Source organism: Struthio camelus, chromosome 22 (genome assembly GCF_040807025.1).
Source record: "Struthio camelus isolate bStrCam1 chromosome 22, bStrCam1.hap1, whole genome shotgun sequence".
NCBI lineage: Eukaryota > Metazoa > Chordata > Aves > Struthioniformes > Struthionidae > Struthio > Struthio camelus.
The window spans coordinates 1,369,960-1,387,040 of NC_090963.1; the positions used below are offsets into that span (position 1 = coordinate 1,369,960).

The 17,081-nt window shown below is 53.5% G+C and overlaps 3 protein-coding genes across 5 annotated transcripts in view; 1 reads left to right on the forward strand and 2 right to left on the reverse strand.

Moving 5' to 3' along the window:
• Positions 1-17,081, forward strand: part of PAFAH1B2 (platelet activating factor acetylhydrolase 1b catalytic subunit 2) — a 195,512-nt gene that overhangs the window by 49,102 nt on the left and 129,329 nt on the right. The window lies entirely within an intron of this gene.
• On the reverse strand, positions 3,012-11,170 carry BUD13 (BUD13 homolog). 2 transcript variants are annotated; one of them, XM_068916810.1, is made up of 11 exons: positions 10,975-11,170; positions 9,943-10,181; positions 9,422-9,506; positions 9,200-9,257; positions 7,887-8,446; positions 7,214-7,545; positions 6,807-6,915; positions 6,159-6,297; positions 5,601-5,785; positions 5,128-5,209; positions 3,012-4,592 (listed from the first exon to the last, which is right to left on the reverse strand). In XM_068916810.1, exons 3-11 carry the CDS (start codon positions 9,462-9,464, stop codon positions 4,499-4,501), a joined length of 1,602 nt encoding a protein of 533 aa, XP_068772911.1. In that variant the 5' UTR covers positions 9,465-9,506; positions 9,943-10,181; positions 10,975-11,170; the 3' UTR covers positions 3,012-4,498. The 2 variants fall into 2 exon arrangements, with proteins under 2 accessions (XP_068772911.1, XP_068772910.1); XM_068916809.1 differs by having other exon boundaries at positions 10,091-10,181; positions 10,975-11,164.
• ZPR1 (ZPR1 zinc finger) lies at positions 11,301-16,657 on the reverse strand. 2 transcript variants are annotated; one of them, XM_068916924.1, is made up of 14 exons: positions 16,472-16,657; positions 16,169-16,330; positions 15,592-15,682; positions 15,005-15,075; positions 14,722-14,808; positions 14,515-14,637; positions 14,261-14,314; positions 14,012-14,078; positions 13,509-13,579; positions 12,890-12,979; positions 12,652-12,762; positions 12,364-12,450; positions 12,128-12,193; positions 11,301-11,673 (listed from the first exon to the last, which is right to left on the reverse strand). In XM_068916924.1, the coding sequence occupies exons 1-14, from the start codon at positions 16,574-16,576 to the stop codon at positions 11,536-11,538; spliced, it is 1,323 nt and encodes a 440-aa protein (XP_068773025.1). In that variant the 5' UTR covers positions 16,577-16,657; the 3' UTR covers positions 11,301-11,535. The 2 variants fall into 2 exon arrangements, with proteins under 2 accessions (XP_068773025.1, XP_068773026.1); XM_068916925.1 differs by having other exon boundaries at positions 11,387-11,673; positions 16,169-16,287; positions 16,472-16,600.

Here is a 17,081-nt window from a genome sequence, read left to right on the forward strand (position 1 = left end):
GCAGAAACCCCCCACTACCCTCAGGGGTAACGGCCCCTGCCCTGCACAGCTGCCTCTGATGAGGCACCTCGGGCCTTGTTTCAGGCTCAGGGGTGGCAGCAACAGGTGTGTCCCTAATTGCACCGCCAATGACGTTGCAACTAAGCCTTCATCAATGAGAGGGAAGGAAGAGCCCCTTTCTTGGTGTTCAGGAGCCAGGATGGAAACGAGAAGCCCCTGGGAGGTAGGGGCTTGCCGAGGCTGGGTCAGCAGCACCTGGCCTGCTGCTCCCAGCCAGCCTCAGCTGTTTCAGGCCCTGTCACGGGGCCAGCCAGGAGACCATACCAGCTAAAGATCCCCCTATGTGCCTCACATCCCCAAAGGGGCCTCCAGGGATGCAGTGCAGGTAAGTGAGGCTGCTAAAACAGCACTGGCACTGCCCCAGCTCATGCCTCGGCCCGACCGTCCTGCAGCGTGCTGGTGCTCTTCTCCGCTCTCGTGCGGCCTCTGCCACTGCACGGGCAGGAGGACTAGGAGAGCCCTGGCACCCCACCAGGCACAGCCTCTGCTCCTGCAGCCCTGCCTCCACCTAGAGGAAGAGGAGCGCTTATGGGGCGTAAGGGCTAAGGCAAGGGCCTGTGAGCGTGGGCCAGCAGCAGGGGAAAGGACAACTGCTAGAACAAACAGCTAGGCAGCTAACACGACCATGCAAGGAGGCTTTATGGCACAAGGGGAGCATGTGGAGACACTCCTGCCGCCACCTGAGGCTTTCAGCAGGGTCAAGTCCTGTAGCTGGGGTGAATCCTGCTAACACCTCCCTCTTGCCTTCTCTTTAAGATGTGCAAGACTAAGGTAACCCACAGGCAGCTTTATTCCTCTCGCTGACAAAGTTAAATGTGTTGCGAATATTGTTCTGTCAGTTACACTACAGTTTCAGCTTCTCTGCATCCCACGCTGTTTGTAATAACAACCAAGGATTCACACTTGAAGCAAATACCCCCCCCAGCCAGCTCCCTGCAACTCTCACAGAAGAGGCACAATCAGCTGTGCTCTGTATTTACAAATGGTGTACACGGGCTGGTCCTTTACAGTCACTCTGAGAGCCTCTGGCTGCAGCTGACCTTGAAACTACAGGGGAAGAGCATTTACACTTCTTTCCTGTCAAATCTTAATGTTCCCTTAGAGCCACTTCCTATTATCCTCTCTTCCTTCAAATCGAGCTACCTCCGCTGCGAGTGCAGCGCCAGCAGGATGCTGATGGACTGCCCGCTCCAGGGCAGGTCTGGGCTGCCTGGCTCGCCGGTGCCTCACGTTCACACCACTTGTCAGAAGGGTCCTTGCCCGTATTACAGCGCCTGCTCCGGCTCAGACAGCTTGGGTTTACAGGCCACATCGGAGAGCCAAAGCACCATGCACGCCATCTACCTACCCCAGAAAGCAGAGAAGGTGAAGAACTGCAAACCAGAGCAGGAACCCCTCCAAGCTGCTGGCACCGGCTTTCTCCAGCAGCCACAGCAGAGCTCCCTGGGCAGCAGGAGTCCGGGGGAGCGGTGGTAGCACCTCCACACTGGTGTCCACAGGCACTCGGCGGCACAGTCTCGCACCAGGAGAACCGCGTGTCTTTCTCACAGTAATGCTGCTCCCAACCTCTGTCCCTGCAGAGGCACTTGATCCAGCAGCAGCAGAAGGGAAGAGGCAGCTCTCCTGTCCCCTCCGAAGCTTAAGAAGCATTTTACATTCCATGTTTCATTAGCCCAACTGCATCTCAATCAGCCATCGCTATGTATTTGCTGATTTGCATTAAGGGAACAATATAAAAGGATGGGTTGCATTTTAATGTTAAAATTGCATCATCTGAGCTTTCCTATACTCTGCTATTTTGCATAGATAGAGCTTAGCAAGAAAATATCTGGTAATAAACATATAATAGATGAATTCTATAAATTCAGTGCTGTAATGAACTCTGTTATAAGGTCCCCCTGGTAGTAATAAATAGGAGGTACCTCTACCTACAATTTTAAAACTGCAACCTTCAAGGTAAGTTTGAAGAGCAGAAGCTTATGCTGTTTTCAGATATTAGAAATTGTTTGTGCTTAGCACCAACATTAAAATGGCTCTGCCTTCCTAAACGGCAGCTAATATTCCTGACTTTCACTCTTGCTAACCAGCTGCAGTTTTCTGTTTCTCTGCAAGACAAAAGCGCACTCTCACCTAGCCCTGGACAGGAGCGTACAAGCATCTAGCCAGGACAAAAACTCTCTACTAAGGTGAATTCAATAGCTCCACAGTATTTTTTTTTTAAGCTCCAGAAGCTCTCAGTTAAGTAAGAGCAAAAACGGGCACATATCAAATCTCTCTCTACTCTTCTTCAAGGCTGCAACAGCTTTAAGTTACAGTTATAGGAAAAAATTAGGGTCTTGGTGATGGAAGGGGAAAGTGTTAACTGGAAAATACCTATGAACAAAGCGCACATTTTCAATATGCTGCAGCAAGCACCACTGAAGTATGAACTCCTATTGCTGCCTCGCACTCCCAAACTATTTTTCCAGCCGAGGATAGGGCCTGTGAGAGCAAAGCGCTCCCTGTCACTACTTTTGGTCCCACAAAAATGACACCTGCTCAGGGTTGTCTCTCCACGCTTCATTACTGAAGTAAAAATCACAGCTCGTTCCCAAACTCTATTTCTCTCCTGGCCTCAGTCACTGGCTATGTATAGTACTCCACGGCTTACGCGTTTGCAAGCAGTGACAGAGGAGGATCTGCGTCCAAAGGATGCAGTGAAGCTTAACTGACTACTCCATAAATACAGGAGAGACTGTCAGTGCAGTTAGGGTCCAGTAAGTTCGCACTGCTGGCACGGACAGTTACCAATAGACTTAAACAAGTTAAGAAAGCACAATTCGTTTGGCTGAGCCAAGCACAGGCTGTGATGGCAGCAGCAGAAATTATACCCAAGCCTCTTAGCAGCAGGCTGACACTTCTTTATTCTCCTTGTCCCTCCTTTAGAAAAAAAAATCCACCAGTACACAAAATCATGTAAAAAAGAAAGCTGTTATTTACAAGTGTACACCCAGCTTCCAGGATTGCCGAAAATGTAATAACGGTGAATAAAAAAAAAAACAGAGAAGAAAGTATCAAGACTCACAAACTCCAGAGAACTTTGTCATTACACTTCTCACCCAGACCCTTTCCTATTCTATGAGGATCACTGCAAGAGTAACTCTCATGACTGGCCCCTGACCACTATTAACGACAAGGGATGTCCATGGAAACTGCTGGCTGCACTTAATACATGCTCTCTGGTACATAAACAAGAACAGAAGTGCTTTCTTGCAAGCAGGGATTAAGCGAAACTGTCTGGCCTCCAGCTCCAAGCCCAGACAAATCTAGTCATGAGAGGGGTTACATTTCACACTGAAACAAATCTCCAGGCAGCAGTGCTAAGGAACTGCCCAGCTATCAGCAACACTGTCCGGAGAGAAGTCTAGGGGAACTAATCCAAGACCATTAGATACCAAAGAAAATAAGTCAGGGAGAACATTTTAAATCCCCTCTGTATTTTTCCACAAAAAAATGACCCCCAAGGAGCTGCTAGGGCTTCTGAAGACTTTGCTGTCACAAACAACATTGCAGGTTCTCTCAGCCTCTTCTAGGCCAGAGCACTTGTGATACATAGCAAGCAGCTTCTTGCCACATACAGACCCATCCAGCACAACTCGGACTCAGATGAAGAGAGGCTTAGCTTTACAAACTCCACTGCAAGTCAGGGACTCCATGAACTAGAGGGCACGATAACGACATACACTTATCAGAAGTGCTTTGGGCTCCCTAGCAAGGATATGGGGGAGATCTGGCATCAGCCCAGAGGCAAATCAGCTCACACTGTTAAGCAGCTTTAGGGGACAGTTGCTCTCTGGAAGAACTTGCCTACAACTGAAACTGCAACTGAATTCTGGAATAGGCGGAGCTACTGGACAAGGTAACTCTCCAGCGACTGAGTTTTCAGCATACTTTCACCATGAAAAAACCTGAGATTTAAGACACCTGAAGATTTGTGAACCGTCTTCAGAGCACAAAGTATTTGGCAGAAAACAACCAGGCATATAGTTTATATAGTTTGTGAGAAGAGAAACAAACAGGCCAGGAATCAATTTGTCTGCAGTACCGCACAAGAGATTGCCAGAGAGCAGAAGTACTCCTGCAGGCAACAGTCACTACACTGCTTCAGCACATTTCAGCCATTGCGCTGCTCCAAGTAACGCTGCTGAAGTTCTCTGCGTTCATCCCCTCTGGATGACGGGAAAGCCCTCATTCAGGAGCGCCGTAAGCTTGCCTCTCACTTCAGCCTCTCCTCCCCACTGGGGCACTGAATGTCGAGGATGGCACTTGGTCCAGGCAGAGCGAGCCATTACTTACAGCTCTGGCAGTGGCAGTAGGTGAACCTCCGTATATGAAGATGTACAGTACAGTAGATGAACATTGATTCAGGAGCTCTGTTTTACACCACTCTTTCTCTCGTCTACATGTCCTCAACGCTCCACTTATATGCGAGCTCCTGAACTGCCTTCTTGCTGGCTATCCTGGCAAAGCGCTGCTGCTCAAATCCGTTGGACCTATGAAGGAATACCAAGAAACGCATGGGCTGCTGTGGCAGAAGGTTTTATGAAGCAGTGAAACTTTTAATTTAGAGATATCACAAGTTTTTCATAACAACAGCTGGTACTTCTGATGAGAGCTCGGTGACCTGCGTCCAGTGGGCTGAGCGGGTCTCTTCCCACCTGCTGCTAGGTAGTCACACTACAGAAGCTGTTCTTCCCCTTGCTGAAAGCACCAGCCAACAGATGCAGCACTCTCTGCCAACAGGCAGTGTACCATACCCTCCCCTAGTCTTACATCAGAGCCACTAAAGGCCTGGCAGGACCCCATGGGATTTAAGCCTTGTTCCCTTCTGTCCCAGACAAGTTTGTGTTATCACCCATTCATAAATCAGCACATTCAACCTTAGCAATGCTCACTATCTCGTTCATCTGACAATTGGGAATCCTCACACTGTAAGCTCTCCAAAGCTCATTTATTTTTACTATTATTGTACGCACATAAACGTACACAGGATTACTGTAGACACACAAACGTATCAGGAACATATACCTGTCCACACCATCCCAGCGATGCCCAGGCCATATATTGAATCTGTTGAGTGGAGGTGCTGGTCCACTGTACCTAGGTTTCTCTAGAGACAGAAACAGCAATAAGACTGATTACTACTTCAGTACAATCATGAGGTCACATCATCATCAGCCTAAAACGTACGCATAGATGTCACGTGCAAACTGTTTTATAGTCAACTGCAGCTCACAGAGGAAACAAATTTGATTAAATGTATTTTCAGTTAAGTCTGGCAATTGCCTAGGTGCTTGGATGCTGCTCTCTAAGCTACCAAACAATATTAGCAGGCACTGGTAACAAGCCAATAGCAGGAAATACCGCTACTGCACTAACTCCAGACGAGGAGTCCTTTAGGACTAAGCTGCTGTGGCAGGCTTACGCTATGAATTTAACAGCAGTTGCGTTTGTACTCTCCTAGGGCCTTAAACCATATCAGCATATCTTAGCATCCAAACCTTTCTTGTCCTTGTTCTCTTTGGCCTTCCTTTTTTTGATAAATTCAGCCATGGGGTCTCCTTCTCTCTCTTGCTCTCGTAACATTCGATCCAGATCCTGATCATCAATATAGCGGGCCAATGGCTTTTGCATCTCTTTTATTGCATCTTCCACATTCTGCTGCTGTTGCCTCCCCTGAGCTAGTCTGGAAAGACAAACATAAAGCTTCATCCCAAAACCCAGGGAATTCTGCACTGTGACTTGCACGACTGATCACAGTCCTGCACTCGCTCATGTGTGCAGCACTCCCAACCCCTATCCCATGGCAGACAAGACAGTTTGAGGGTCCCTAAGATATGAAATGGAACACGTGGTGTCCTGGTCACAGGCTCAAATGCGTAACGCTACTACCCTTCACTATCTGACCTCGTGAAGTGACACAGTGATGTGGCACTAAAACCACTACTGTAAAGGGTACTTTGGTGGTATCAAAGCTGGGCTAAACAGCAGAGAGTACAAATTCCTAAGCCGTAACACGAGGCTTGAAGAACTTGCAAGTGAGCTCTAGAGACCCTTACCCTCTTCCCCACTTGGCATATTGTTCATCTCTCTCAGACTTCGCGTCAGCTTTCTGCTTCTGCTCAAGTTGTTCCTTCACGAGGTCCCTCTTGCGGCCTGACTTGTCTCGGAAGACGGTCTCAGAGTGCCGGGATTCCTCTGGAGATGGCAGATGCCCCAAGTCACTCATTTCAGAACATTTCACAGTCTCCTGACAATTCAATGGCTACTTGCAACTCATTTCAACTTTTTTTTTTTTAAGCATGGTCTAGCCTTCGAAAGAGCTCACCCGCCAGTAACAGGCAAGATCACAGCTTTTGGTCTTAGCTGCTGCCCCATGCAGCCACACTCGTAGGCTGAGCTCTTTGAGTATCAATCAGCTTTTTCAGATGAGGACTCACGGCTGGGGCAGATAAAGGGGAGGGTGAGAGGCTTTTGCTCTATTTCACTGATGTTGCTTTGAAATCACTGCTTATAAACCTTTTATTTCAGAAGCCCCTTACCTTACCCACAGGGATCCATCAGCAAGTGTAGATGCTACTCCACAGGGATGCTTTCCAACAGCACCCTAACACCCAGCACTCTGAGACAGAGCCCGATAAGCCTCCAGAGCCAGCTGTAAGCAGAAAACAAGGCAGTACTCTCGCACAGCCTTCTCAGACCCCTACCTTCCAAGCGCTTGTTATTTCTCTCTTGTCTCCTGAGCTCCTGCTGCTCCCTCCGCAGCACATCAGCTGACAGCAAGCCAGCTTTGCCCCCAGATAACATCATGTTCGCCTGCAAATCAAACAGAAAAATCACATTTATCACTAGCTGAGAGCTGTCTGGTGACCCAGAGGCATAATGAGGGGATGCCCTGAAGTCAGGAAAGGAGTCTCAGGAGAGACAGCCAAAACAATAGCTTCCTTCTCATGTCTACCTCACGCTTCTTTCTGGGAGCAGACACTCTGGCACAGCTGCATTCATGAGGTATATGAAGTTCCGCTTTATAAACTAAAAGACATTAGACTTTTCAAGTTTCCTATCCATCAACAGGAAATAACATACAGACAAAATGGAAAGACAAAGCCTTTACCTTCTTGGGAGATTCCTCAGTGTCACGGTGGCGACGAGGAGGCGAGACATCAGGAGGACTCCTTGAACCGTGCTGCTCCTTTCCAGCTGGTAACGTCCTTCGTGGAGGAGATGAATCAGAGTCTGAAGGCTTGCTCTGATTCTTATTAAGAGGACCACGTTTAGGCGAGTCAGGGCGTAATAGGCCTAGGCCGCGATTCTTCCGTTGGGGAGAAAGGTCTGCATCTGAGGCGTTCCGGGAACTCCTCCGTGGAGATGAAGAATCAGAGTCATGTTTCGCGCACCTCTGAGGTGAGGGAATCTGCCTGAGCTTTTTAGTAGCTGGAGAAGCACCTGTGATAAGACACATACTAATTAAAATCACAGAATTAAGACTACAGCCCCATGAAAGAACTAGATACGGCGGTACCTGAGGTAACTTCTAGAAAAAACAAGACCTTAAAGGAAAATGAGCTGTAGGAAAAAGTCACAGCATGGGACAACAGTCTTTAAATTTCTCTTCCTTCTGAACGCGCAGTGTTTGGGGGTAGGGTTTAACTTAGTTTTCCTTTGGGACAGGCTTCTAAACTTTACACCTCTCACCGCAGGCATATGCAAGTATGATCACAGAGAGGGGCCTGACAGCGAGCAACAAACAAGAGGGTACACCGAAACTCTCTCTTACACACACTCACCTCTAGTTCCACTCTGCTTTTTCAGAGTAGGTGACCCGGTCCTCTTTTTCTGAGGTGGTGATGACTCTAGGTCAGAATCATATTTGGTTTTCCGGGGAGGAGACAGATCCGGAGTAACATTCCGTTTCTGACGTGATAAGGACTTGTCAGAGAAGCTGTGCTTGAGATGAGATTGCTCTCCTTGGACTCCCCCTGACAGCGACTTGTCTGTGGCTTTGTAGGCTTTTTTTCCCATTGCTGAACTGACTTTCTTTGGAAACAGGTCGGGGGAGTCGTGGCGCTTCCGCCTCGGCGGCGACAGGTCGGGGGAGTCGTGGCGCTTCCGCCTCGGCGGCGACAGGTCGGGGGAGTCGTGGCGCTTCCGCCTCGGCGGCGACAGGTCGGGGGAGTCGTGGCGCTTCCGCCTCGGCGGCGACAGGTCGGGGGAGTCGTGGCGCTTCCGCCTCGGCGGCGACAGGTCGGGGGAGTCGCATTGCTCTTGCCTGGGAGGGGACGGATCTGGGGAGTCGTGCCGCAGTCGCCTTGGTGGGGAGTCATCCAGGGAGTCATGGCGTTGTTTCCTGGGAGGGGAGGGGAGGGGAAGTTTCGCGTGAGGGTTTAACTTTCTTTGATTTTGTAGTCTCCAGACTGGAAACAAAAACCACATAGGATCTGTAAAGTTACCAGTAGGTGCTGAGGATGAAACCAATTTTCTGAATATGAAAGTTGGTTAATAACTCATGTTTGATCCTGGACTTCCACGCAGTAAATTGCATCACTGAGCCATAGACTTCCCAAAGCAGATCCTAGAAACTCTCTGAGACAACTTGGGTCACAGGAAAGCTCAAATGGAATCATTCTAAAGTTTCCAGGGACCATTGCAACATTCAGACCAAAAAACCCGTTTTGTGCCCTTGTAAAATCATCTTCTCGTAATAAAACACCCCTTCAAGCTCGATCTCAGAGTCTGGACTCCCTGTGACCACTGAATAACCCACAGCTGCTTTCAGAAAAGAGGTGTATTGTAACACCACCATCCTTACTGTGTTCCAGGTCTGCTTTACAGCCAACCATCACCAAGATTTCTGTTATGGTTGAAGGATCGTGGAATAATTGTTCATATAACGTACAGAAACGGCACCCATTGTAACTAACAACACGCTAGCTACCATCTTTTGTCCCCCAGGCAGAGATAACTCAACACTGGAAAAGGAATCTCTACACATCCTACTTCTCACGCTTCACAGCGAAGCGCTTTGAAACTGCAGAACGAGACAGCTGATACTAGAAATCAAGGATTAACCATATAAGCATTTCTAGTTGGAGCCTCTTACCTTGTAATACATTTGGCAGGTACTGAAAGATCTGAGCTTTGCGAATCTTCGTTCTGTTCTAAAGAAAAACAAATGAGACGTCACTGTCACTAGGTTTCTCCACAGTTTGTGATCTCTCCAGCATTTAAAGGATTCTTTAACAGGTGTTATTACCACCTAGCAACTTAATTGTTCGGAACAGAAAATCATTCAGGCAGACAGAAGGGAAAGGTCTGATCTCACCTCCTAAAAGTTTCCATTTCGTATTTGATCGGAATTCCTCCATAAGCTTCACTTCTTCAGGACGTTCATCAATAAATTCTGCCACCTGAAGACAAAATACCTGAGTAAACAACGGGGCTGAACAAAAAAGAATTTCTGCTCTCTAAAACAAACGTTGAAGTACAACTTCAATACTGGCTGTACTGGCTGGCAACTCGTTAGTAACCATCACTTAGCTGCCTTCTTACACGCCAATTTCAAAAACTTCCCAAAATCTTTGCCTTCAATACCTCTTTGTTGCCTAAATTTCCAGCCCATGCCACAAGCCAAGCTGCAGAGTTCAGCACATGCAGTCAATTGCACAGGAACCCTCTATCTCATCCCAAGGGGCTACTTTAAAATGTTAAGAACCACTTTACTGGACCTACCACAGGCTTCTGGTATTTGCAGGTGTTTCCAAAACATAAATACTTGACATACAAACTACTTTTATCTGCAGCAAGTTCTATCTCCCTCTGGTTAGACCAGGTAAACTCACCCACCTCTGCTGCAGAACCCAGCAAACGAGACAGCGAGACAGGGCTTGGCAAGTGCTTCCCAAAGAGAGACACAAGGAGGACCCCAAGGAGGACAGGTACAGTCTGTGCAACTGCATTGGTCAGCCCAGTCCTCTGGCGCGAAAGTGCTCACCACAGGCATATCCCCTTCATCCTCTTCCTCCTCCTTCTCCTGGACCACAGCAATGCTATTCCAGCTGACATCGTCATCCACTATCCGCATCCTGACAGCGGGGAGAGAGGGACCCGCAGCAGGGTATCAGCAAGGATGGGCCACTGCCAACAAGGAGTCGTCCCGATTGCTGCTAGCAGGCCCACAGGTGGCTACCGGGGGCTCCCAGCCCCCAGGGGACAGTTAACAGAGGAGTCCCCAGCCCTGCGGGCAGCTGTAGGAAGCTCCCAGCCCCAGAGACTGCTGTTAGGGGGTCCTAGCCCCAAGGGCAGTCATGGGGGATCCCCGGGGGTTGGTACTGGGGGGAATCCTTCCCTCTGGGGACAGTTATGGGGGGATCCCAGTAGTGGGTAGAGGACAACAGCAGCCCCAGGGGCAGCTACAGAGAGGACTCCACCCTGCAGGTGGCTATGGGGAGTCCCAGTAGCGGGTACAGGGGGGAGCTCTCGGCCCCAGGAGCCCTTATGGACGTTGCAGGAGTAAGTATAGGGGGTCTCGGCCCCAGAGCAGGTAGGAGGGGACCTAGATGTGGGTCCGCAGGAGTCCCAGCCCGAGGTTACCAGGGGTTAACCTGGGGGGGGGGGGGGGCCGGCCCCAGGAACAACAGCAGCAGGTCTCGGGGGAGGGTACAGGGGGGTCCCGGCCCCGGGAGCACCTATGTCAGATCCAGCGGCGAGTGGGAGCGGTCTGGCCTCGGGAAGGGGGGGAAATGGGGGGTCCCGGGGGCGGTTGCGGGGGGGGGGGGGGGGGCCGGCCCGGCGCTTCCCAGAAAGCCAGGCCGGGGGTGAGTGGGGGAGGGAGCCCGGAAGGCGGCCGGGCCGCGGCGGCCCCTCGCCCGCACTCACCCGCCTCTGCCGCCGCCCGTCGGCTTCTTCTTGCGGCGGCGGCGCGGCGGGGCGGGCTCGGCGGCGGCGGCCGGCCCGCTGAGGTACCGCCGCAGGTACTCGGCCTTGGAGAGCCCCGGCGCCGCCATGCCGCTCCGTCTCGGACGGCGAGCGCGCAGGGCCAAACCGCGGCGGCGGCGGCGGCGCCGGAAGGGGCGGGGCGGCGGGGAGCCAGGGGGCGGGGCGGCGGGGAGCCAGGGGGCGGGGCGGCGGGGAGCCAGGGGGCGGGGCGGCGGGGAGCCAGGGGGCGGGGCGGCGGGGAGCCAGGGGGCGGGGCGGCGGGGAGCCAGGGGGCGGGGCCGCGGGGAGCCAGGGGGCGGGGCCGCGGGGAGCCAGGGGGCCCTAGACGCAGCACGGACTCCAGCACGGCGCGTGAAGTGCGTCAGAAACGTGTAAAGACACTGGCAAACACGGTCAGAGCCGGCGCCTTTTTTGCCAGCGGTTACAGCCCGGCTCGGGGCAGAAAGCGGGCCCGGCCCCGCAGCAGTCCGGTCCCCGGGCGCGGCGCTCGGGCGCGCGCCGCTACCGCTCCGACGCCGCCGCCGCCGCCTCGTAGCCTTCCGTCTTCATGTCGTTCAGGCCCAGCTCTTCGTTCTGCTCAAACGTGCGCTCGTAGCGCTCCACCGTCAGCTCCGGGTCGTCTTCCGGGGCGTACACGTTCTGCCGTTTGCAAGAGAAAAGGCGTTTCGGCTTCGGCCTTCTCGAAAGTCTCAGGCGCTAGCACTGACTACAACCTCTTTGGTAAGCTCAGCGGCGGCAAGGAGCTTCAGGCAAGGTTTAAACCAGACCATTGCACAGAAGACAAATTTTGTGCATCTCCCCCAAGGACAGTGCGACTCGGTCAAGACCGACCCAGGAGATGCCCAGTTTCCAAGCTCTCATTCCAGAGAGCAGGTACTGCTTCCATCTTCCTTCCCACAAGCTTACCAACAATTTCCCTTTGTGGGGCAAGGCATGCAGAAATTAGGACGCGCAGTCCCAAAACCCCCTTCTCAACCCGCTCGCTATCAGGGCCCTGAAAGGCAGCCCGAGTGAGTTTTTTCCTTGGCATGTGTCCTCTCAAATTGTTCAGAAGACTTCCAGAAGTTCATCTTTCAAGTACACAATACTATACCTGAAGGTAGCTGTTGCCTGCAGGGTCATCCATTACAAAGTGAGCCTTTGTCTTCCCTTCTATTATCTGCAGAAAGAGAGCATGTGACCTCATTATGGCTCTCTAGTCTTTCAGCACTTTGAAAAAGAAAAGGTAAAGTGATATTTGCCAAGCAGTTCCATTAAGCCTGCTTCATAACAGCAGTGACAGTGGTGAAAACCACATGGTAGCTGATTGCAAGGTAAGAGGACACTTACCTCAAGCAATTTCCTGCCGAACTCCTGTAACTTTTCCATTTTGCTCGGAGTAGAACTGTCCCCTAGGCTGAAGGGGTTTCTCTCAACCTGCAAGAGCAGATCCACTCACTTGGCCAGGGCATGAGAAACCCGGTCCCATAGCCCAGTGCCCCACAGGTAGACCAGGTACTGACAAGAGGGCACCTAGCTCCACTGGTATCAAGAACTGTCCTTCAAGCAGAAGGCAAGAGCCAGAGCTGACAGTACACACAGCAGCAGCACTGAACTCAGCTGCACAGAGCCACTCACCAGGTCCTTGATGTCTTTCAGCAGCCCTTCCAGCGTGGTGAATTTCCCCCCCAGCGCTCCCATCCCCAGCTCGAACTCCAGCTCAGGAATCTCCACGCTGCACGTCTCGGACTGCAACAGAGCGCGCCACCTGAGTCCCGGGAAGGCCTCCGTGCTCCCGAGGGACGGTCCCGCCACAGCGCTCCTCGCAGCGGCGGGAGCCCCCAAACCACAGCGGGTAGCTGAAGGCAAACGTTACCTTTAGGACATCTCTAGTCATGTCCGAAGGGTCTGTAATCCGAAGGGTAATCCTGGTGCCTTGCGGTTCTATCGCTCCTCCAGATTTAACCTAGGAACACACTGGCAGTCAGTTTCCAGGACCAGAGGTATGTACTTACATCAGTCTGCGATGCTTTAAAGGTGGATTACCCCAGCAGCTCAGACCTTGCTGTGCAGAGGCCACTGCAGAGTTGGAGACACTGCCTTGACGTAAGGAACTCACGGAGGTAGATGACCCTCTTTCAGGAGACTGGAGCTCTTCAAGTCACAGAATTCCCTCCCCTCCCTCGTTTAGGAAACTTGGGGCCTTCCAGCAGATTAAGCAGACCCAGTCTAACCTTGCTGTACAGGTCAGCCTTTACCGAGCCCATTGGATCATCTGGCCCCCACCCAGAAGGGCTCTGGAAACAAGGCAGTTCTATGCCCAGTGCAATGTACCTCACAAAACACCCCATAAATCCAGCCTCCCAGCTGCATCTGCTCAACACGGCCACATTTGGAAGAGCGTGGAGCAGAGACCAGGGAGTCTGAGAAACATCTACCCATGACAGCACAGGAGAAAACTCCCCAGAAAAGAAGTCAGTAGTTTTTCAGCTCACCTCGTTTGTCCTGTGCCCACAGGAGTCACAGTTGGTGGCCATGATAATCACTTCCTTGAAATGAGGGATTTCTGGAGCGGGCAGTCAAGGAAAAGTCATCAAAAAAACGAAAAATCTCTAAGACAGGGCCTGCGACCTGTCTACAGAACTCAGCCTCAGCCCTGCCAGTTCTGCCCTCTAAAGAGCACACCATTCCTTGGAGCACACAGAGAGAGGTTTCAAGCCATGGTTGAAAACACATACGTATCCAGGCTCAAGTTCCAGCACTGTTCCAACTAATAGCATCTTCCTGGGAAATCACAGGTAATGCCTGTAAGCCAGGAGCAGCAGTGAGACAGACTCGCACGCTCGCAGGCTCTGCTAGAAATAAACTATTCACGCCTTACTGCCATAGCAGGAGAGGTCTGGGTCAGCCCAGAGTGCAACTCTCACCCTCACCCTAGCCTCTGCACAGCCCCGAGCAGAAGATGGCAGCTGCACCCGTGTCACCACTCAGAGGATACGCACTAGCTTCATATTGGTGTTAGCTGGAGCATTGCACTCGGGGCAGTTGGTGTTAAACTGCAGTACCTAGATCCCAGGAACGACAAGTACAGAGCTGTGATGCTCACAGGAGGAAGGCCGCTCAGCACCACATCCTCAGCAGCCACACGTACTTTATCACATACAGACGTCGCAGGACGAGCCGGGCAGCTGTCCTGCACGCCGGAGTTGCCTGGGCATGGCAGCCGTTACACTGCAGAGTCACTCACCTCACTCCTCAGGTCCTCCGCAGAATCAGCTGGCGTCTCGTTTGCCTCCTCTGCCTGCAATAGCAGAGACCAGAACCAGTGTTAACTCGTACCCGCACCTGCTCCTCGGATCACGGTCTCCCAGGCAGGGAGGGGACAGAAGGGCTCAGCTCCCCCACAGCTCTCCAGCTGCCCCAGGCCGACCAAGCGCAGAGGCTGGCTGGCCAGGGGAGGGCACTGCCCAGCAGGAAGGGAGCACAAAATCTCCACCTTACCGCGAGCCCCAGCACGGCCGCCTGCTGGGGAGTCCTCTTGTAATGAGCAACCACAAGAGCTTCATCCTTCTGCGGTGCACGAGGATTCTCTACAAAACTGTTCCCTGAAGGATCATCTACGATCTACAGAAGGAGAGAGCCAAAGGCAGCGCTAGGAAGCCAGCCCATGCCCCAACAGGAAGGGTCTGTACCCTTGCAAGCACTTACAAAGGTAAAAGAGGAATGTACTTCTTTGAGCTGCTTTAGTTTACCAATGAACTCATCTATTTTCCTTGCCACCTCTTCATCCGTTGCCTGCAAAACAGGAGACGTTTGAGACGGATGTCTGGGACAGGCCAGAATTTAAGACAGCGCTGTCAGTAGCGCAAACCAGAGATCCCAAAATACTGAGGTACCCAACGGTGTGTAGTAGGAATAGGTACAGGATTAACAAAACAAGAATTTGCCACGCAAGTGCCTCTTAAGAGGCTCCCTTTTCACAGCATCTTACCCTGCGAACGGGCTGGTCCTGCTCCAGGCCTGCTACAGCTCTGTCAATTATCCCTTCGATGGTGGTGAGAACTTGAGAGGGAAAGAAACCAGAAGCGACAGCAGCATTAAGTACACTACAGCAGCGCTACTGATCCCACCAGCTCATGCTGATCCTTGGCAGCCTCTGCAGATTAGCCATTTCAGGCTTATTCAATCCAACAGGTAGAAAGCCAAGTCCTCAAGAGGTGCTGTTTGTCTGCCCTCCCATTTCTGGTCCTGTTCCTGCTTTGACAGCGCTCTCTCCTTCCAGAAACCTTACACGCTTGGCAGAAGACAGACACCACAACCCCTGGATGACAAAGGCATTAGGAAGACGGGCTCTGAGCCAAGCCACCACAGCTCTCTCCAACTGCAGATTCAGCCATGCTAGTTGACACTGGCAGCAAGATGTCACGGGCACCGCAGGGAGCAATGCAGCTGCTTATGCCACCAAACTTGTCCCCCCATACCACTGTGGAGTCTCCAGGCAGCCACCATAGCAAAGCCCCAGCCAGGGCACCACCACACGCCTCCAGGTACACCAGTGAGCGCCAACCGCATACCCACCTCCCTTCTGGGTGAACGCAGGGATCTCAAAGTCCAGCTCAGGAATTCGAGCCGTGGCACAGTCCGTCTTCACCACCTGCCTGTTCATATCCTGCACACGGCAATTCACAAGCAGCATTAACATCCCCAGAAGGACCAGGAGCTTCCACACACAGAGTGATCACACAGCTGTTGCCAGATGAGCTGTATGAGCTCAAGGGCAGTCTTAGCAGCCTTGCCATTCACTGTCACACACAACTGGGACAAGCAGCCCATGCAGGTTTGAAGTTACATTTCCAAGGGTCGTTTGCCACCCAGCTCTAACTCCTGTCCCGCCCACGCCACAGGACGGGCAGAGTCTTCACTCACAGCCCCTGTGTCTCTGGCAGGAGCCCAGCAGATGCTGCTAATCACAGACGCACCGTGACAGGGGAGGGCTGGCAAGGGAAAGGAAGCAGGCAGGCAGGCCCCAGCCACGCACCTCACCCAGGAGCGTGCCGTTTGCAGGCCCGCTAAGGATTTAACGGTGGCGTTACCCCTGGGGCCGCACAGGGGCCAACCGCTCCGCGGCCCCGGGGAGGAGAGGTTCGGGGCTCACCTGCCGGGAGGTGACGGCCAGGGTGTAGCGCACGCCCTGCTCCTGGATCCTGCCCGCCGCCTGGATCTCGGTGTTGGACCAGGAGCAGCTGTCGCAGGCGAAGGAGCTGACGATGATCTCTTTGAAGAAGGGGACGCGGGTCAGCAGCAGCCGCGTCACGCCCTGCAGCGGGGAAGGGCCTCGTGGCGGACCGGCGGGGGCGGGGGCCGCGTTCCCACCCGGACGCCTTCCGCCAGCGGACGCCTTCCCCCCCACCCCGCGGTGTACGCTCCCCCTCCACCCCCCGCCCCCGCGGCCCCTCACGTTGCGGTAGCAGTTCATGCAGAGCGACTCGATCTCGGCCGGCCCCTGCTCGCCGTCCTCGGCGCCCGCCGGCCGGAACAGCGGCCCCGCCTCCACCGCCGACATGGTCGCGGCGATCCCGCCGCCGCCGCCGCCGCCGCCGCCCCGACCCGGAAGCGCTTCCGCCGCGCACGCGCAGGAGCGCCCGCCCCCTCCCGCGCGCTAGGCGCGCCCCGCGGGTCACGTGGCGGGGGCGCGGCCCGAAGGCCACGCCCCCCGGCCTGGGTCCGCTCGCGTCCGGCGTCCCCCCGGGTCCCCCCGGGTTCAGGGTCCCCCCGCGTCCATGGTTCCCCCCTGTCCCCCAGGGTCCCTCCCCGGGTTCAGGGTCCCCCCGCGTCCATGGTTCCCCCTCTGTTCCCCCGGGTCCCCCCGTGTCCACGGTCCCCCCATGTCCAGGCTCCCCTCGAGCCTCCCCAGGTCCCCCCCCCCCATGTCCAGGGTCTCCCCATATACCCCCATGTCTCCACGGGTCCAGGGTCCCCCCGGGTCCCCCAAGTCCCCCAAGTCCCCCAGTGTCCACGATCCCCCCATGTCCTCCAAGTCCCGTGTCCCATTTAGTCCCCCATGTCCC